At 41.2% G+C, this 22,117-nt stretch overlaps 1 protein-coding gene across 2 annotated transcripts in view; it reads left to right on the top strand.

Moving 5' to 3' along the window:
- Nell2 (neural EGFL like 2) overlaps window positions 1-22,117 on the top strand; it is a 307,759-nt gene that overhangs the window by 219,201 nt on the left and 66,441 nt on the right. For both annotated transcript variants that reach the window (XM_029547891.1, XM_021216187.2), the window contains exons 15-16: window positions 7,000-7,122; window positions 9,766-9,861. In XM_029547891.1, coding sequence (XP_029403751.1) covers window positions 7,000-7,122; window positions 9,766-9,861 — 219 coding nt within the window. The remainder of the gene's footprint in view (window positions 1-6,999; window positions 7,123-9,765; window positions 9,862-22,117) is intronic.

Here is a 22,117-nt window from a genome sequence, read left to right as displayed (position 1 = left end):
TTGGTATGTATGATCACATTCTAGGGATGTTAGAGAAGACTCGGGATTAACAGTTGGGATTCTCCTAATGCCTTTTGGATTTTTCCAAGTTAAGTTTTGGATTTCATTTTATCTTGGGTAAGATAAAATTTGTAGTGTAGAATGGACAAGAATCAAGATAAAGGAAAAGAGGCGGCTGAATTCATTTGGCTGACAGGATTGACAGTTCTGGCGTCTGATCCAGTTTGGGGGGGCTTTTAAGATCAGGGTATGCAGTTCTGGTTCTTTTTGTTTTGTTTTTTTGTTTTTGTTTTGGTTTGGTATTTTAGTTTTGTTTTGTTTTTAAATCAACCACATAATAATGAATACTTTACCTATTTTTCTATAGAAGATCTGTGGAAACTGAGATAAGAAGAACTGGGTATAAATCGAGTTAGACAAAAGTCTTTGTAGGTCTTCAGTTCTCAGACCAGGAGCTTCTAAGAACTTGGGTGGAGCTCTTCTGAAATCAGGATGATTCTGGCATCATGCCAAATGGTTTCTCTCTCTTTTTTTTTTCTTCCATTGGTGAAAGTAGTCACTTAATAAACATGGATGGATCAGTGAGTCTCAGGCAGACACCATGCAGAGCACTCAGGAATCAACAGAGCACCTCTGGAAGGTTTGGCAATGAGAATGTGCTTAAGACATGGAACTTGGAGTCACCCGTGAGGCTGCATTTACTCAGATGTGTGGATGTCACTCAAGAATTGGCTGTTAGCCACTTGGCATGACTAACTCAACCTTCTCATCTGCCTTATAATCAAAGAGCTCATAGTCTCTAAGCAAACACTGATAGGTAAATAACTACTATAATCCAGGGTGTTCTGTGCTGTGATAGAGTAAAAGCATTCTGGCCCAGGTTAGGTAGGCAGAGGCCCAGTTATGAATGACAGGGCATGATGTCAAAGAGCATGGGGATGTCAAGGAGGACCCAGCTAATCTAAAAGTAAATCTTGGAGTAAATCACTTTCTAGCATCATGCATATGATATGGGGCTGAGCGATGGCATCTTTTTCTCGGAGAATTCTGTCTGCTATCATGGTTTCATCAGATCTAGAGATTTTCAGAATAGATGTTTTCCTTTCAGCATCATCCTTCTTATTTAATTTACGGTTCTTCCTGGGATTGAGAATGGGAACTGAGCACCAAGTGTCTAGGCCAGTCCGGGATGCCGGCAATGAGCAAGCCACAGGGAAGCTGGCCACAGGGACCCCAGAAATCTATTCAAGTTGGCAGTTCTTTGACGAAGACGGATCTTTTTCATTTTGCTTTCCTGCCTCCCCTTTCACCCAGCTTTTCCATAAGAAGATAATGAATAAATGAATGGAGTCTATCATTTTGGGAAAGATATGAGAAACATGTCTTAAATAGCATCAAACGAGAGCTACAAAGAGCAAAACTCCTCTGGTTACAATGAAAATATCCATTTCTACTTCAGGTCACCCTTATAAGTTTCTAGAGTGTTATTCATGTTATAGGTGAGTAATCGAAAAATGAATCAGAGGTGTCAGGGAACCTTGGAGTTATGAAGCAGTTGTGTAAAAGTGAGGAGACAGTGTCCTCCTCATTTGCAGGTACCTCAGGCTACACCTCTTCTGAGATTACAGTCAGATTTCTATTAATATCTAAGCAACCATCTGGCCGTGTTTCCAGAGGCCCCGGGCTCAAGGAAGAACATAGGGCAGAGGGAGGTATGGAGACCCAGCCTGCTGCTGTGTGGCACACTATTCAGGGAGGACGTATGCAGTGTCAGCAGGGTAGAGCACACTCTTTGAGCTGCTCCATAACACTTCCAGTGGTTCTTGAGGACAAGAATCCCCTCTGTGAGGAAAAGCGAGGAGACAGTTGCTGCATTGGAAGGAACCTCATTAAGTAAATGCGAGTGGTTCTGAAGTTTAGAAGAAAAGGGTGTTTCAAATTGCCAAAAGCAAACGAAGAGGCACTTCAGCCATATTATCTTATCAAAAAAGAAAATACTCCCTGAATCTTTAACAGGTGGCTTTCAAGAAAACAGAAAAAGTATCGTATTCCTAGATTGATTCTTAAAACCCAACATCAGAACAAAGTGCTGGAGTAGGCTAGCCACCAACTCTATCTCTAGTGTCTGAAAATTATACATATTTACACATAATGTATGTATATATATATATATATATATATATATATATATATATGTGTGTGTGTGTGTGTGTGTGTGTGTGCATGTCTGCATATATACTATATATGTCTAATATGTGTGTGTATATACATTTATTTGTATATAAAACACATAATAGCCGGGCGTGGTGGCACACGCCTTTAATTCCTCGGGAGGCAGAGGCAGGCGGATTTCTGAGTTCGAGACCAGAGCCTGGTCTGCAAAGTGAGTTCCAGGACAGCCAGGGCTATACAGAGAAACCCTGTCTCAAAAAACCAACAAAACAAAACAAAACAAAACAAAACAAAACACATAATATACATCCATATACATATAGAATATATATGTATACATAATATACATGCATCTGTATATAGGCACATCATATGTATGTGTACACATTTAACATGGTATGTATTGTATCTGAGGCAATAGAAGTCACAAACATCATGAAGGCAAGGATTTTCCTTATTCTTCCTGTAACTTCTATACCTGTTATTATAACATGAGAAACCCTGACATTAAAACCAATGATATCACAACATCAACATGATTCCAAGTAGCAATAGTGGATATTAAGATATTAGTAGAAAAAGTCAGAAAACTTAAGTCCCATAACTCAGTGTGCACAGAAGCATGAAATGAGAGTCTGCCAACAGTGCGTTTCTTCTCCTGTTTGTTCAAGTGCACTGACGAATAATGCGGGCTGTCTTTTGGGATGGCAAGCGGTATTGGGTTTGGGTCTCGCTATGGAGGAGGCCCCAGAAAACTGCGGTAGGAAAGAAGAGCTCTGCAGTGAAGCTCACACTGAAGTTGAATCCCCAGTGAAGAAAATGAAAGGGTTTTTGTTTGTTTGTTTTTGGGATCAGAGATGTATCCTTTTAAAATATGAGTTCTTCACCTTTTGTAATTGGAAGATTAATAGAATGTGGTTTTTGATGTCAGCTGGCATTATTCTGAGAGTCCAGGTCAGAGCATTGTCTCAAAAGTTCCCTCTCACACTGAATCCTGTTCTGGCAAACTCTTTGGCCTGGATCATTGATTGTACCCTCTAACACCACCTCTAGTTACTTCAAAAGAAAAAAAAAAATGTATCGAATTTCCGAAGCAGAGCAAGAGGCTGGTGTGCTTCATGGAAGTTCCGGTGTGGGTGACCTTCCTCTTGGTAGACAGACACCTCGGGAGTTTAGTGTAGACTCTTCACTTTCGAATGACTGTAAGTAGGTTAGACTGTGAGGTTCCGGCAAGGTTTCTGAAGAAGACATTGCTGATGTGAGTAGAGATCAGCCCTAGAACAGGAAGGATGGCTTCTGACAGACCACAGCATACATGTGAACATCAAAGCATGTGTGAATACACACAGCTCAACTCTCACGCCTTTAGCAGAACCTCAGTTAATGACTTACTAGTAGGATAATATAATATATAACTGTGGGGGGGGAGGGGTGTCTGGTTAAGAAAGGCCACAGTGAACATCATATTAGGTTGGCAGGGCCTTGGTGGTTGTAAGCCAGACTAGTGTGTTGCTAAAAGCTGAATTTCATTGAATTAAAATGAAAGGGGCTGGGGCTTGGAGGAGGGAGAGCAAGTGTCACCTGACAGTGGTGTGGAGGTGTGCCCACCTGGAGACGATGTAGATTCCACAGGACTCTTGACTAACCCAGGGTAGGGGTGTTTGGTGCCCACACCTGAGACCTGCCAAGCAGTGCAAATAGAGATGAGGAGTGGAGACAAGAACTGCCAAAGATACCAAGACAAAAGTCACGAGGCCCCTGGCCTGGAGCTGTTGGGAAGGGGGAGGGCAGTCCATCTAGGCTCCTAGAAGTCAGAGGGTGTGTTTCCTGATGGCTTGGGTGTTTCCCTATGGAGATCTTAGTGCTAAATTTGAAAGAAGAGAAGAGAAGCAAGCGTTTGAAGAGAGAAGGAAGGGGTGGAGGCTCGCCATAATCGGAGTATTTGATATGGAAAAAAATCTATTTTTAGCAAATGAAAAATAGAATAAAAAAGTAACAAAAGAGTAAGGAAAACATTAAAAAGAAGTAACCACAGAATGTATTCAGAGAACTGTTACATATTATTATTTGGCTGGCAGTTACAAGACATCAGTTGCCCCACAATGTGTTAGACAAGGCTGATTCATGAGACAGAAGAAACATCCGCATTAAACTAGTTTGAATTTCTTTGTGGAATCACTTGAGGGACGAGGACATCTGACGTGCTTTTCTTTGGACTATTGGTCAGATAAGGGTTAGTTAAGGAGGTGGGCACACCTGTGCAAACACAGACAGGCGCACAGCAAGTGTGCCAGAGGAGGCAATCTCTACACACCCCTGGAACAACAGTGGGAAGCCACTACAGCTTATAATCATCTATTTATCTTGAGAAAAATCCTAACGCGTAATATATAAACCTACCAAAGTTAGGAGCTAGTGATGAACACAAGTGTATGGTTGTTTTATGTGACATCTACATTAGAAAGAATCCCAAGTCTGCAGAGAAATTTTATTTATTGATCTCCATCATTGGTATGAAATCAGGTTACACTGTATACTAAGAAAGCAAAGAACTTTTAACATATGAAACATGGCTTTGCCAGCTGTCTTTAGAAGATTCATGATTTTATATATAAAAAAGTGGATTGAATATGTACATATATCTCTATACAGAATATATATACATATACATATAGTATATCTACTTGTATATCTCAAGAAACATTTTTTATTAAACAATGAAAGGAAATCTAAAGGAAAAGAACTATTGTCTAAATATGTACAGTGCCCGAGTGGAGCTGAGGTTGGATGAGTGGGAGACATGGTTCACTATAGTAAGAGACAGCAGCAGAGCTTGGTTTGTGGTTCTCAGGCCTAGAGAACTCTGGCTTTGCAGGCAGGAGACACGAAGGTATTTCACAAAGGACCTGGCACTTTAGCATGGTCTCTAAGGATGGCTAATGTTTCCCAGCGGAATCCGAGAAGAGCACTGTAGCCAGTGCCCTGTTGTGTGTGGAAAGGCATAGCTAGACACTGGAAATGCTGTCTCTGCCTTCCAGTTGCTCAGGAGCACACACCCTCCTCTCAGGAACCCCGAGTAAGTGAGAAGACAGTAAGGCAGGTTGTTTTATTGGGTGATTATTTAAGATTTGTAGAACACTAAGTTCTGGGTGCTAAATGAATCATGTCACACTTGCCCTCTACGCAGAGAGCATGAGCTAATGCAGAAGAGAAGATGGACAGGGATGGGGATAGTACTTAACTCATCAGCAGCATCTTTACAGGGTAGACTGTTGTACCCATACAGACTCACAGATTAACTGCAGTGCTTCCAACTGTTCTGGGAAAAGAACTGAGAGCAAGCACAAACCTAAGAGCATAGATTTCTTTTGTGTCAGTTAGAAGAATTCAAAGAAAGGTGAACTGCCCACTCTGGCCCCTCTGACATTTTATGGATGCCCAAGTGCAAGGAGTCTGTGTAACAGTGCATTTTTCCTTCACTACAGACAATGATCAAGGAGTCATTCAGTTACAAGATGTTCTGATATGAGAATATTGGGGAGTTAGATTTTAGTATTTGAGTAATTTTGCTGGGAACTTACAAATAACATGTCCATTGATGCAATTCTAAAGCACTTGTATTGATAATTTTGTGTTCCTCTAAATGGATTATTGGGAATAGTTTCAAAAAGTTTTATTAGAGGGATAGAGTTAAAATGATCATAACTGGGCTGCCTTATATTATGAGACATGAGATCATAGTGGAAGGTTAATGCATATTGAAAAAAAATGAAACATGAGACAGTCCATTAGGAATTGTCTTAAATCACATAGTGTAGTCTCAACCATACATGTCAAATACAGAATTGTTGAAGTTACAGCTGCGTTAATGATAAAATGCCCTGGGCATAGAGTTCTAAAATGAAAAACCTGATCAGCGATGTGAAAGAAGCCCAGATAATAAGGAGTCTGGGCACTAAACTAATCTGTGTCCATGTCCTTAAATATTCTATTTCCTGCCCAATGTGACTTTGATATTAGATTATTACCTTATATTTATTTTAACTTCTGTATCTTGGCTGAATCCTGAACGTATGAAGTCACCCAACACTCTAGGAACCTGGGCGAGCTGTGTGATCTCTTGAGCCACAATTGCCTCCTCCGAGGTATTGTGATCTGGTCTGCCTCTCTCATAGGGCTGCTAGGGGGGCCAAATGATTGAGGGCTTTGAAAAGGAACAAGCTGTTCCTGGTTTGAAGGGGACGTCATGGTGTCTGTGTATCACCTATGCATTTACACACATTAGAGATATAGATTAGGAAAGTAATTCTGTCTTATCAAATAGACCCAGGATGATTTACTTGTGGACGGAGGGCATTGAAGGTAAGATCTCCCCACAACAGTGCATAGGAGTCTTTACCCTAGCAAGTGCGGCTGCAGGTGTGAACTGCTGGCATGTAACTCCCAGAACTTGCCCGGTGCCAATCACATATTATGAGGAACAGTTAGATGGGAGACTTATTTGTACAAGGATAACTCCCTAACTGTCAATCACAGAGGTTACTATGGCGTCTATTTCAGAGCACATCCGTTCTGTCCTGCCACTGGTAGGCCTTTGTTTCAATTACTTCTGGACAGATTAGTTAAAAATATGAACTATATGTGTAATTCTATAATAGCACAATAATACTCCAAAATTTGAAACCATCCAGGGCTATCTTTAATTTATAATCTGCCTACATCTATATTGGGAGGAACTGTTCTGTAACAACCAAAATGCTGATGTGCTTAAAGTGTGATATCTGTGAAAATGCTCCCTGAGTAACAAAACTCTATTCTTCATTTCAGAACATGATGAGTGTCTCACAAACCAGCACAATTGTGATGAAAATGCTTTGTGCTTTAACACTGTTGGAGGACACAACTGCGTCTGCAAGCCTGGCTACACTGGGAATGGAACCACGTGCAAAGGTAGAGAGTTGCTATGGCGACTCCTCTGCATCACACCCAGGACCTCCCATCTCTTCCCTCCAGTTCCTTAGCATCCCCTCCTCTGTACCTCATGGACAGGGCAGTGCATGAGTGTTTCAGAGTGTTGGCACATAGCTCATCAGCCTCCCCTCCCGCTTCCCTCCCTGGCCATGTCAGCAGCTAAGCAGCTAAGCAGCCAAGCAGCTCAGCTTGTCCTGCATTTCTCTTCTGTGACCTCAGCCCCACCCACAGTCACAACCTCGGTGTTTATATCACAAGCTGCTCCATCTTTGAAACTGCCAGCCTCTTCACCCCGATTTCCTGTCCCTCTAATCTTCGAATTCTGTATCTTCTTCTAAAGCACGCTTAAGCTTTTTTGAATCTTTCTATCCATTAGGTTGACCTGTTTTGTTTTGTTTTGTTTTGTTTTGTTTTGTTTGGAACCCAAACATGAACATTTCATGATAGTGATTTTTCTGGAAGTGAGAGCTACTCATGTGTGACACTGTGTTAATCCACCCTGTGAAATACCACCCCATCCCCTTAGTTTCTGTCACCATGGGATTAATATTACCTATGCACACCTGCTCTGGGTGCATTGTAGTTTCTTGTGTTTGCTGGTTTGTCAGTGCCAGTTGACAATTCCCCTAAATGCCCACCTCCATTTTAGTTGCCATTCCAGCTGTAGCTCATTTCCATTTACTAATTAGCTATCTTTCCTCCAAGCCTTTTGTCAGGTGACATTATCCCCTTCTTCACATGGCAAATGTGAAACTATGAAATCCTGTATATGGTAGAGTTAATATTCCTTAGTGGCAATTCATATAATGTAGACAATTTGGTCTCCAGAGCTGCTCATCTCTCAAATATATGGTACCCTCTGCCTTGGCCTTTGATAGACTTCCTGTGACAACAAGTCTCTGAGAAGAGAAGACCAGAATCAGTGCAGTGTGGGTCAGAAGGCCTGGTCTGTAGTACACTGTCTGTTGCATTGGTATTCAAATGTCATGGAATTTCATGTAGATTATCATAAAGAAGCTCTACTCATTTCAGAGTCCATAACTCACAAGCATTTGCCTGGAAAAAAGTAATATAACTAACCCTTAGAAGTTCCTCCAAAACCTCTGGTATGGCACTGTTGGCCTCAGCGCTTCTTTCTCTTATCTCTGCTCGATACTGATTCCTGTCTGACATGAAAACCAGGTCATGAATTATAAGTAACTCAGGAAATTATAAGTAGATGCCAACAGATTCACACTCGCACATGGATGGAGGAACACATCTAAGAAACTTTAAAATCCCTCTGTAAGTTATGACTGCACATTTTCTGAATTACAACATTCAACTTCCATCTAAGGATGGAAAAGGAGTTAGACATGAAAGTGTAACTGGGCCCTCAGTGTCTGTGTTCTGTGCTGCCATCCACAGGCTTTCGAATTAGTTAAGGGAAGTCTAGAAATGGCCTGGTGAAGACATTTGTTATTATGTATGATGTTTAAGCTCCAAATACCTTAAAAAAAAAAATCTTTGCTGGGTCACGGCTCTATTTTGTGTTGGCTTTGTTTGTCTGTTTGTCTGTTGTTCTGTCTCTTCCTTTCTCCCACTCTTTGTGCAAAAGATACAGACTTGAGGCCTAAAATCAACACAGCCTCCATGACTTTGGTTGACACCAGAGTTAGGAATTTCCCTACCTTTCCACCTTCAGAGAGTGTAGCCAGCTACTCGGATGAAGCATACACCTGCAGATCTCTAACTCTTGAGCCAGTGTCTGGCACGAACTGTTCATTCACAGACCTGATCAGGAGAGCCAGGGGGCAGAGACCTTCATGGGTCAGTGGGTAAACTGAGCAGGGAAGAGGAGCTCTCAGAAGCTCACCCACCCTGGCTTTGTCTTCCTCCTCCCTTGGTTTTCCTCACTGTAGTTGTTCCTCTCCTCCTCACCTGTGGCAGAGGCAGCCTACACCAAGAAACCCTGTTCTCAGCGGTCCCCACCTCAGCCCTTTCCTTCCCAGGGGAAAGCTTGCCCTAAACTAAGCATTTGGTACATCAGGCTTCACAGGGTCTCTGCCCTGACTTCTCCTTAGCAGGCGACGCTATTCTCCCAGAAGGCCACTGGAGTGAATGGTTCTTCCCTGCAGTTGGTGAGTGTAAGTCAACAGGCCAGCCCAGAACTTTTGGAAGGGTGAGCGACTTCTCTCATGTTTTAGCACTTTAGCCAGTGTGTAGTCAGCTCCAAACCTCAGGATCCATCATTTCTATCTCCTAGCCTCATTCTCTAATGATTTGCTTCATCTAGAATGGCTACCACTTTTAAATGTTTATTTTCAAGTATGATTTTACAAGGAATATATAACACAAACTGCAGTATCTCACACAGCATGAGGCTACTGTTTTGATATGATTCAAGCAAGCTATTTCCTTACTATTAAAAAACAGGTACTCTTATCAAACTGAGTATGAGTTTGGAAACATTATGGCATGTGTACAAACTACTGTCTCATGATGAAATCACAGTCTCCTTCATCCTTTGCTGTCACGTCTGGAAGGGAGTGAAGAAAAGCTGGGCCTAGAGCATACAGAGTGGTGACCCCTGAGTGTCTGATTCCGCTTGTCTGATTTATTCATGTGTCTGGATTCTTGTAGCTTTCTGCAAAGATGGCTGTAGAAATGGAGGTGCCTGCATTGCTGCCAATGTGTGTGCCTGCCCACAAGGCTTCACGGGACCCAGCTGTGAGACAGGTAGGACTGTCATTTCTCCCACAGATGTCTTTTTGCCCTGACACACACAGTAACTCAGGAAGAAAATACCACTTCAGATTTCAGGCGGGCTTCCAAACTGTGGCACTGTTAATAAAGAAGTGCTGGAGCGGGGTCGGGGAGGAACAACAGTGATGCATGCTCACTGGCTGATGGCCTAAGGTCACTCTGAGGAGGTTTTGTAGCTATTATAATGAGATACGTACTGAGCTTTTCCAGAACGATGCGTGGGATTGTCCAGGATCTCAAGACGTAGTAATTCTTATTGCTCATTCAGAGCACATTTTTGCTGGAAATGATGGCTATATTTAAGCACAGAGTTGAAGGGGATGGCTGTGTCTGACCCTAGGATACACTCCAGTCTGCATTTACACTTGAAATATTAAAATACAGCCCAGTTTTATTCATTGTTATTTATTAGAAAATGTTCAAACCATTTGTCCATGAGTTATTCATTTAAGTGCTTGCTGAATTTATTGTTTCTGAGACATATTAATGGTAAAAACGTCAAAAAATGTTAAAGACTATGTGGTATGCATGCAGCTAATGACACCAAAATAACACATTCTGTCAGAAGAAAAACACACATTAGCAGTCAAACCGAAGGGTTCCCGGTTGAAGTCATATGAATGGTGGTTCTGTTTCCATTAAGGAATCTCACAGCAGATGACCTCAGAGACTGCCTTATGTCCCAAGAGAAGTCTACCACTGGTGATTGTAGTTGTATGTTATGTCCCTTCTCCCAAGACTTCCTGCAGCAGCTGTCCTCTGTGCCCTGCCTCTTTTGCCCTTAGAGTCACGTCCTTCAGTACAAATACTGCCCAATCAGCGTGCGAAGCAGACAGTGACCTACCCTTCTTGGGAATAGCATACGTTAGTATAAGATCCTGCTGGAGTATGCAGGCTGTACTCACCAAGTTCTTGCCTCCCTAGGTCACCTCTTTCAGATGGGCCTATAAGGAATTGTTTTTGGTCCTCAGGGAATAATTGACTCAGATCCCTGATGTGAAGCAGTGACACTTTTATATGTAGGATTCTTTTAAAGGCATCGTTTCCTACATCAGAATCCCACAAACTTATTTTGTATATAAATCAAAGGTTTAGGTTCAAGTTAACCTTCCAAACATACAGGGTTTGAGTATCTAATTACCACTGAATTTGCTGGATCAAAATATCAGACCCTGCTGATGCAGTGGTTCTCCCGAATGTTTATCCGTGGACACTTATTTCTCCATCCCTATTTCCAGATGTACAGAGGTGTGCTGTGAATTCTGTACTTCAGCGCTTTGCTGATCGGATTTCCTAGGAATGACACACTGGGCCGGTTCAGGTTCAAAGTAAATACTGGCCGTTCTTTTTAGGCACTTCCCTGATGTGAGGACAATGGTCTAGAACTTTGATGAATGAGGGCCAAGTCCATTCTGGCATATCATCCGTTTGTCTATTTAAAAGTCACATGATGAGGTGGCAAAATCTGTAATGGCATTATACGAATTTAGCAATGACATATTCAATACTGAAATAAAAATAGCCGCCAGGAAATTTAGCCTTCTTCAATTATCCCTGAACTTTGAGTCTATATGCAGACAGTTCCAGGGTGTCTGTAAGTAGCTTTGTGTAGCAACCAAGGACTTTGAGCACAGACAGAGGCTGGAAGCTAGCCCTATGGTTTACCTGTAGCCTTGACTTCCCATTGTCTGTGCCCTCCAAACCTGACCTCAGTCTTCACAGTGTTCTCCTGAGGTAGTTATAATCTACACTGAGGCTTTTAAAACTCAGGTTCCAAGTGATTTAACTGTTTTATATCCCCGAAGTCAGTTCTCAGCTACAGCAAAGATGCTTCTCAGCCCAGCCCTGCTTTCTAAGCAGTGCCTCCCAGGATCTTTGAAAACCTTAATTTCAAAGACCCTAAACTGAACATATTATTCCTAACTGGACCAGGCTCCGTACCTTCCCACCATGGCTGGTATTGTAGAAGGTGAGGGTTCTCTCCAGTCTCCACCAAACATCACAACACAAGCACCACCATATCACCCCTAAATTGTGTTTTCTCCTTGTGATGTGGTGTTTTATTGCACTATTATGATAGAGAGCATATTGGCTTATTTTATAACCAATAGAAATCCTCGAGGAGTTGATTCTCTCTATCTCCTCGCCTTATTTTGATTTGTAGATATTAAACCCTACAGCCATGGGTATATCCTGTTCACATTCCTATCCTTTAACTCTAGTATATGGTCCACATCTTGGTAAATATTCTGTGAATAAAGGTGTAAATGAATTACCAATTCTGTGATGAGGGAAATGGTATACTAACTTCCTTGAGGGACCATTTTGCATGTTAGTGAAAAGAGGTCCTTAGGATCACCTGCCTGTCCTTAAATGTCTCGAGTGAAAAACTCCTGTTTTTTTCATCTTGTGTTTTTTTGAACTCCATGCTGCCTGCTCCACCATTGAGTGTCTGACCGTCTTTCATCAGGTCTCTGTTTTGGCTGTGTTCACACCTTCAACTCCACGTTAGTTCTGTGAGCTCTAACAGTGGTGGTTACGGTGATTCTCCATCTCTCAGGGTGAGGAAGGCATCCAGAGGGTGGTGCTTTCCAAGTGCAGAAGGGCTGAGCTGTAGCTGATGGAGCTGGATGCATGGAAAAGCCTAGGGTGGTCACTGGCTGTGGGTCCGACTGCACTAAGCATGGGCTGGAGAAAAGAGTTCCCACCTTCACTGGAAAACAATCTTAGTGAGCAGGGCATTCACCCGTTCTTAGGGTTTCGCTTGAAAAGGTTCCCACAGAAGTTGCTTCCCCCTCTTATTTAATCTGTTTCTGCATTGTGTCTTAGTAGAAATGGCAGAAGCGATTTACTAACTTCAAAAAGGGAGTTATGCATGCATTCTTTATTGAGCTAAATTAATTTTTCATGGGCGTTTTAGCCACTGTACAAAATCGCCCACATGAAGAACATAACTCCGTTTTTAATTAAGCATCCAAATATTCTCTGAGATGTTTGACTTGGATTTAGGAGGGTGATTACTCCTTGCATAACTCAGTACAATGTGTTAGAAATGGATGCGCCAAGATCTAACAGCTCCACCGTTGCTCTTCTCTATTTATTGCCCATGGCTAAACCCCAGCAAACATGTGTCTAGTGATATGATTAATATGCAAAACTGTCTTGCACAAAAATTAAATCTTTCATAATGATTTAGTACATAACACTAAAAGATCTGACAGTCTCCTACAAGTAACTGCTTACTTAGATGAAATTAAAATGTTTATGACTGGAAAAGAGTAGGTATTCAAATGGCAAATTTGAAAAAAAAACTAATACAAAATGAAATATCAAAGGGGATACCATGTGTTTTGGTGATAAATGGCTCCCTTATTCCTATGTGTAAAATGGAGAGTTTCTTATACATACATCAAAACATGTGATGAAATTAGAGTTGCTTTTAGTGAGTGGTTAAATAAACATAAGTTTAAGTTGTGTTTGCTTTTTAATATATCTAGTTTCAGATAGAAGAAATGAAGCAAAAGTCACATGAGTGTCAATTTACTTCAAAATAACTTCAAATGGATTAGAGCTGATTGACTTTAAATTATACATTGTATATTAATATGTATTAGCAATTATAGAAATAGTACTAGGTAGATAGTAAAAAATCTTTTTAAGTATATTATTATATCCTGATAGAAATATGTATAGCAAGTATTGTTGGTGCTAATCAATCAGTGATAAGGTTGAATCATATATTGCATATATTTGTAATCTTATAATTTTATAATCTCTTACCTTATAAGGTGAATATTGAAGAAGCTTGTATTAATTTGTGTCACTTTACATGGGAAGGCTAAAATATTAAAAGACAAGAGAAAATGTGGAAAACATACTTTTTTACATTTTTTTTTCTTTTTTACTTCTGTTTAACAAAATTACATGGTGAACATGTATCACCCCCAAATTCCATAAGATTATAAAATAACGGAGACAGTGTCATGCAGTAGTCAATCAATTGTGTTTCCTCTATTCAGTCCTGGGTTCTGTCCTGTCTTCCCTGGTGCTGGGGGAAGGGCAACAAAGATCATCTCACCAAAACTTCCAACTGTATCACTTACATACATTATCTTGGATACTTAAACATCCCTACTCTTTATGTAGCAGTCCTTGGACTCCATTATGTTATACTATGCTATATTATGCTATGCTATGTTACACTGTGTTACATTACATTACACTGTTACGTTATACTCTACCCTATGCTATATGAAAGTGTGGTCTTCCTCACAGTGTTTAACCTGGGGTTCAAGAACATGAAAGTGGAAGCCTGAGAAGCATCAACTCAAGCCCCAGCTCTTTCATTCACCTGCCCTGTGATTTTTCTCTTGCTACTTCACCATTCCATGCCTTAATTTGCATACAATAATACCTTCCCCCTTATTCTAGAGATTAAATGAATCAGGCCAGGCAGCATGGTATTTAAGATTTGACAAGTGCTGCTTGGGTGGTATTTGATATGATTATTGAGGCTTTGGTGCACCCCTGAGTTATCTGTATGCCTAGGAATGCAGTCAAAGAAACTGTGTTTTCCTTTTATTCAATCATATACAGCTTCGGTATAGTTTTACTATTGTTTAGTAGTTTAAAATATTTGATTGAGGAATTTCAAGCCTTTCAAGGAAATTAGTTCAAATAGAAATCTTTCAATCTTAATCTTTATGAAAATGTAAATGTTATTCAGTTTTCTTTAAAGTAACTACATTAGACATAGTGTTGTATATCTGCAGTCCCAGTGTTTCAGAGGCTGAGGCAGAGGATTAATGCAAGCCTGAGGCCACGCTGAACTACTTCACAAGTACCAATTGACCCAGGACTACATACCAAAACTGTTTCAAAATAACCCTAAAAATATAGTTTTCAGTGTCCAAGGTCAACATCATTCTTCCAAGTTCTTCAGATTAATTAGAAAAAAATCCTGCTCACTCTTTCCCAGTATCAGTCATGTATAATAGATAAAAGGCGTGATGGGGACCTTTTTTATCCTCTCACTGTAAGGCCTGCCTAATTAGCACTGGGAATGAGGACACTCCATGAGGCTAACGCACGGGAGAGAATGTTCTCTAGCTGGTACAGAGAGCCGCTTTTCAAGAAAATAGGACAAGTGGAGCACGCTGAGAATATCAAAATGTTTTCACTTTATCACTTTAATTTTTTAAAATGTTGGTTTGTGTTAAGTGTTTTTTTTTTTTTTTTTTTTTTTTTTTTTTTTTTTTTGGTTTTTCGAGACAGGGTTTCTCTATGTAGCCCTGGCTGTCCTAGAACTCATTTTGTAGATCAGGCCGGCCTCGAACTCAGAAATCCGCCTGCCTCTGCCTCCCGAGTGCTGGGATTAAAGGTGTGCGCCACCATGCCTGACCTGTTTTATTTATCCTTTAAGAATTTCACAATATACATTATCCTGTATCTTCCTTCCTCCAAGTCATCTCAAATCTTCCACTACTACTTTCCCACAACCTGGTGTCAGGTTTCTTTCCCTCTCTTAACCACTAAACCAATCCCCACAAAATAAACAAAGGAAACAAGAGGGAGTCTAATTTGTGTTGGCCCACCACTCCTGGGAATGGCCTGTCCTGGAGTGGGGTGATGTACCCAGTAAGGCTCCATAGAAGAAAATGTATGCCCCACCCCCACCCCTGTGCCCTCACCAATTGCACATAAGTCTCTGGCTAGAGAATTTTGTGTCCACTTCCCCTTCTCATGCTGGGATTTGATCTGGTTCCAGCTTGTACAGGCCCTGTGCATGCTGCCACTGTCTCTGTGAGTTCATATACATAACTACCCTGTTGTATCTGGAAGATACTATTTCCTTAGAGCTGGCCCTCCAGCTCTGGGGCAAGAGTTTCTGAGTGGTTCTTAGCAGGTGGGAAAGGTGATGGGAAAATGTCTGCTTGGAGATGCAAGTTTTAGAGGAAACCGAGGCAGAGCTGCTGGACCAACTCTTGCTGTTTGCTTATTGGGTAGGAAAAAATGAGAAAATGGACACATGACGTGTGGAAGGTATCCTTTGATATGTGAAGACATGTGGGAGGTATCCTTAGGTATGTGAAGAGCTGAAAGAGTTTGTGGGTCTAGGAGTCATTGGATTTCAGGTGGTTTAACAGGAAAGAAAGATCCTGTTCTAAACATCAAGAGATCTGATCACAAGAACCATCTATGGACAGGAGTGGGCCGGCTGGGTTGGTCCAACAGAGTGTGGATAGCTGGATGCTGTTTGTTTCTTGTGAGGTCCTGGAATTCTGAGTGTCTCATTCCCTCATAGTATTTACTGCTGCAAAGTTCCCCTCTGAGCACACCACCCAGAGGCCTCAGTAGGTGGGTGGCTGTCCTGCGTAGGTACAAACCCTCCTACTACCAACTGTGTATGTAAACTGGAGCAAATTACTTAAGAGGGTTAATAATTTTCCTTTGTAAACTGAGAAATAAATGGCTTAATAACAATTACAGTAATGGTAAGTGTTCCTTGTTACTGTGACCTTACCTCTAATCCCTATAATGACAAACTAAAGTGGTTATTCACAGGTGGGGGAGCTAACTAGTACACTAACTAGTACTTCGCTTTGGTCTCTGTAAGGCCAGTGGAGGAGGGAAGTAGGAATCATGTCCAAGGTGCTCCTGCTGCACCATGAGATGGCAGAATGCCCTCACAGCAGCAGCTAGCATTGTGGAATGCCTGTGCCAGTTTCTCTATATTTAACAGTCATTAAGCTCCTGCACATACCTAGCCTGACCAGAAGTTTGTAAAGAGGCAAGAAGTAAATACGGTTTCTTTCTTTGAAGCTTTGTACTCTGACTGCACAGGGGAGCATTTTATCCAAACGACAGGGAGAGGACAGGTAGCTCCAAAGCAATATCCAATACCTTTGAAGTGGCTGTCAGCCACACATGGTGTCTGGCATGGCAACTCCAGGGGAAACTGGGAAAGGGCTCTCAAAGAGTTCTGCGCAGCAAGCGTCATTCACAGGAAGCTTCCAGATGGCTTTCTGCTGCTGGAGCCCAGGAGGCAAGCCCATAGCTGATTACATATGTAGAGAAAGCCCAAGAGGTTTCCACAGCCAGTTTTCTTGGTATCCATGACTAAACATTAGTATAAGACTGAGTAAGAATGAAGTTAACCTTGTGGGTCAATCACAGTAAGTGAAGGAACTTGGGTCCTGGTCGGCTCAGATTCCGGTGTGTCCCTGGCTTAGAAGGTTCTCTGCATGGTAGCCTTTATGCAAAATGCTTTCTCAATTAAGGAAATTTTTTCTTCAGATTTTTAAAAGGCTCAACTCCAGTCTTACAGACAAACTAGATCTTCTTCCTGTCAACAGCCATTTGTATTTTTACTGGTTGTTACTTCTTAAACTATTTAATTCAACAAAAGTAAAATGATCGATTATAACTGGGATTTTAACTTGAAGATCAACTAATGAATCTTGTAAAAACTTTAACTCTGTATTATTATTGTTATTATTATTGTTATCATTATTATAGTCATGACCATTAGTAGTAAATCCAGATAACTTAAAACCCAGGTGCCTTTGACCCATCCTTGGTGGGCCAGGATTAAGAGTCCCGTGTGTATAATAAGATGCTAAAGCCTTAACTCAATGATTGAAGAGAAGGGCTCTCCATAAAGCTTAAAACTGGATTACAACTGGTGGGAAGTGGATGTCCTTAACCAGAACACTACACTGAGTGAGCGCTGACACCATCTGCCTGACTAAGGGAACGAATAGCTGCTGTTAGCTTGTTTAAGAACTGCAGGCTTATATAGGATTATGGCAGGGAAGACTTAGATTTTTATAAGTACTGAATATTCATAGAGTTAATCAAATCTTCAGGAGATTTACATTCCTGTAAGGAGAATAGGACAGAGTGCCGTCCCTCGGTGCCCTGCACTTGCTCCAATTGTTGGCTTTAGGCTGTCCCCTTACTTCAAATTACCCTTATAAACCACATATTTTAAAAAAAAATTTAATTCATTTTACATCCCAATTGCTGCATTTCCCCCCAATACCCCCATGCAGTCCCTCTCCCTGTACCCCTCCCTTCTCCTCTGAGAATGTGGACTCTCCCCTTATCCACACCCCTCTTCTACTGCCTGGCACATCAAGTCTCTGCAGGGCTAGGTGTATCCTCTCCCACTGAGGCCAGACAAGGCAGCCCAGCTAGAGCATATTCCACAGACAGGCAGCAGCTTTAGGGATAGCCCCGCTCCAGTGGTTTGGGGCTTACAGAAAGACTGACTGAGCTGCACATCAGCTACATATGTGTAGGGGGCCTAAGCCCAGCCCGTGTATGTTCTTTGGTTGGTGGTTCAGTCTCTGAGATCCGCCACATGTCCAGGTTGGTTGACTCTGTTGGTCTTCCTGTGGAGTTCCAAGCCCCTTCATTGCTCTCAATTCCTCACATATAACTTCCTAATAAATGTTATCTGTGTTCATATTTCTTGGCCTTTTTTTTTTTACAGTGTTTTATATTGTTAACCACTCTTATATAGTAGGTCTTTCCATTCCCTCTCACTTTTAGAAGCAAAAGCTAAAGTCAGTGAATTGCTGCTCAAGGTCACATAGTTACCAAACTGAACAGCCAGGAGTTCAGTGCAGGTATGCCTACATCCAAAGCCTGTGTCCTTGCTATGGAGGAGCATGCCGGGGAACCTTCTTTTTTTTTTTTTTCCTTCATATCCATGGGGTTTAAGGAAATAATTTGATACATGCAAATAACATGTAATGCTCACAGCAGAGTAGTTAGGATGTTCATCTCCTCAAACATTTATTAATTTTACAGGTAAGAGACTTCAAACTCTCCTAGTGGACTGCAAGTAGCTGACAGTACTGTGGAAAACTAGAATGAAGTCCTCCTGAAATACTAAGGTTAGATTTTCAGTAGTTGATCTAGCCCAGGCAGTGTGCTCACGAGGTCTCACACTGCCCTAAAATTTACACAGCAATATGCTTTGTTATTAACTTGTCCCCACGCTTCAAAATGCATTTGCTTTCTGTCCCAAAAACCTGTCCCTGTGCGAGATCAGTTCCTTCTAGCTGGCGTGTCTGCCACCTCACAGCCATTTCTCTTCCTAGCTTCTTCCTGTCGTTCTTGAAATTTTGTGTTCTTTGCATCTCTTTAAACCTTTAAACTTGCTCTCTCTTTTCTGTCTGTCTGTCCTGGTGTTATCTGTTTCTCATGTATTATCTGTCAGTCAGTTGGATACCTAACTAATATTTGTCCAACCCGTAGTCTCTTTACATCCCACGGTCTCTTGAGATGAGAACAGAAGCATGACCACCTTCACCCTCCGCTTTCCCAAACCAAGGCCATTCCTCTGTTACAACACCCGACCCATCAGTCTCCCTCATATGCACTCTCCCTTTTGATGCATGCTTTTAAAATCCCTGATACATCAGTTGGTCACTAATGAAAACCCGACCCACTCCAAGAGTCATTTAATTAGCTTGTATTCATTAACTCAGTTTAATCACATCAACTGCTTTCTTAAATATATCTAATTATTTTCAAGATCATTTTTGAAGACACACACACACACACACACACACACACACACACACACAGTGCTTAGTAGCAGGATTGAATAACAATCCAAGGTCACACAGCAGGCATGTGCTAGCCCTGAATGTTTATACCCGGCCTTGGTCCACTGTTGTGTCCAGATACCTCACATTTTTCTGAGAACCTCTTCTTGATTTGTGCAGGAAGCATTCTTTTTTCCCTCTCAACACATGCATCCCCTGATGCTGTGCCCCTTAGTGTTATATTGTATATTTCTTAGTCATAAAGTAGAAGACGTTATCTTAAACATTTACAGAGCCTGATTCATTGCTACAAGGGAATCAGTCTAGTAATTTATACAATACGTTTTATAGCCAAAAAAGAAAAATACAGATCTAATTTGATAATAACTGTCACAAATTTCATAAGCAGACTATTTTAAGACTTTGTTTTGAAGAAGGTGAACACTTAAAACTTCCAGCAGGATGTAGAATGCATGCCTAAGATCTTGGGAGACAAACCTGAACTACATTAGGAAACTTGTGAAAGTGTAACACTCAGAGGCACCTGATAGTGCAAGGCACCAGTGTGTCCAGGGATGTTGGCTCTAATAAGAAAAAAAAAATCACTGGTGGAAAGAAGTAAGTGTTCTTAGCTGGCAGGAGAGACAGAAGCAACTGAACACACAATTAATGATCCACAAAATGCTATCATCAGCATGTGAGAACTCTGCCTCCATATGTGTGTGCAAAAAGAGAAATCCATACTGAGGACCTGCATTGCGGAGAGTAGATTATAAACTCTACTCTAGGAGTCAAGCAGTCATTGATTTGACTTAAAGAAGAGAGCTTAAATAAAGTGAGGTGGGGGTATTTTCTCAGATCAGGGGACTATTGAGTGAAGTGAGGCTAAAAGCAGAATCAATCACTTCAGTAACATGTGTAAGAAAATACTGGTAGGAAAGGGTGTGCTGCTCAGTATGCAGAAACACAGGGTTTCCCAGAATCAAAGTAGATTTTGCAGGTTTTTGTTAGAGAAATTTAAATTAGGTGTTCTAGAAAGGAAACATCAGGTCAAATTAGTGCCCCTTTCTGTTTAAAAAGAATTCAAAGGGCAGACGCACCATCCTGCTGTTTGGATTTAGATGCCCTAAGGGAATATTTTTGTGCTTACAGTTTTATCCATTTTAAAACTTGGCGGACTGTGAAGTGTGACATAAACTTTAATTACGGTTGGTGCTCAGAGTTTCTGAAATGCAGGCAGAGCTGCAACTCCTGTCATGTGGGAGCCTTGATGTCAGAATGCTGCAGTGGGCTCCTGGCTCCTCCAGTCATGGGCCCTGTGATCCTGGGCAGGCTGCTCCACGCCTCTGCATCTCTGCCTCTTCCTCTGTGTAAAGGACTCAGTAGCAGAATCCTTATGTACACAGAGTAAGTGAACAAATTCATGGAAGACACATAGCATAGTGTCTGGCACAAGCTAAATGCTAAATAAGTTTTAAGCAGTGTTTGTGAAGTCAACTGAAAGAAGTTATAGACAGAAAGTTAATTTGATGTTCCCAGGGATCAGAGTAAATAGAGAGTCATTCTATCTTGGGCATGGTTTCTGTCTGAGGTGGACCAGGTCGTGATGCCAGTTACAGAACATGGTGAATCTACAAAACACTGATGAACTGGAGAATAAAAATATGATTAAATGGAAACTTCTATCTATCTGTCTGTCTATCTATCGTCAATCATCTATGTATCTATTTATGTATCTATCAATCATCTATCATCTATCTATCTATTTATCTATCTATCATATCTACCTATTATCTATATATCTGTCTGTCATGCACACATGCATACATATACTCATGTGCACACACATATGCACCTGCACACACACCCATAATAAAAAGAAAACAGTAACCCATGGCTCTCACTCAGCCTTATACACATCTCACTCAGGTTTTCTCCTCTGGCATCTCCTAATGTCAGGTAACATCCACAAGCTTTCAGAACTGGAATATCAGCTATGTTCTTTGCTATGTTTGGTTTCCAGTGGCATAAAAGCAGTGACCCACAGGAAACCATACTCCTAGACAGCCTCCGAGGAGGAGGTAACTCCCCTTGGCAGCCTCCCAGGAGCAAAGACAGGGCAGGAACATCTCTTATTACAGACACAGTCTTAGCAGCCAAAGTATGGTGTTGACAATCATTCTTTTTTTTTTTCCCTTAAGAGATAACTTTATTTGATTTGTAGCTCCATTAGAGCTATGCTGTGGAAGTGCCAATCTGTATAGGCTCATAATATTTAGGTTTTGCACATTGAATAGTAATAAATACATATCCAAAACCTTCTAATAATCAAGTAGTCCATGGTAAAGTTGGTGATACCCATATTCTTGTAGTGACTTTGCTAGGTTTATTGACAGGTCACTTTATGAGAGTCAAGAGTGTTGTCATGGAGAAACCTTAATCAATATACCACATGTCTACAAGGAGCAAAAAAATCAAGTGGTGTAAATTCAATGTGGAAATCTTTCATATGTTCGTCTTTTAATGGGTATATCAAATGGCAGAATGGATAAAACCATGCGAGCATAGGGTTATTGAAAGGAGCAACATTGAGAAGATGTATAGTATTCTGCCTTTGGTGTACTTTCTGAATATGATAAACGTTTGTAACTAATTGGTTTTCTGACTTT

Source organism: Mus pahari, chromosome 17 (genome assembly GCF_900095145.1).
Source record: "Mus pahari chromosome 17, PAHARI_EIJ_v1.1, whole genome shotgun sequence".
Classification (NCBI taxonomy): domain Eukaryota; kingdom Metazoa; phylum Chordata; class Mammalia; order Rodentia; family Muridae; genus Mus; species Mus pahari.
The sequence above is the reverse complement of the archived record's forward strand: the minus strand, read 5'-3'. Positions and strand labels throughout refer to the sequence as shown.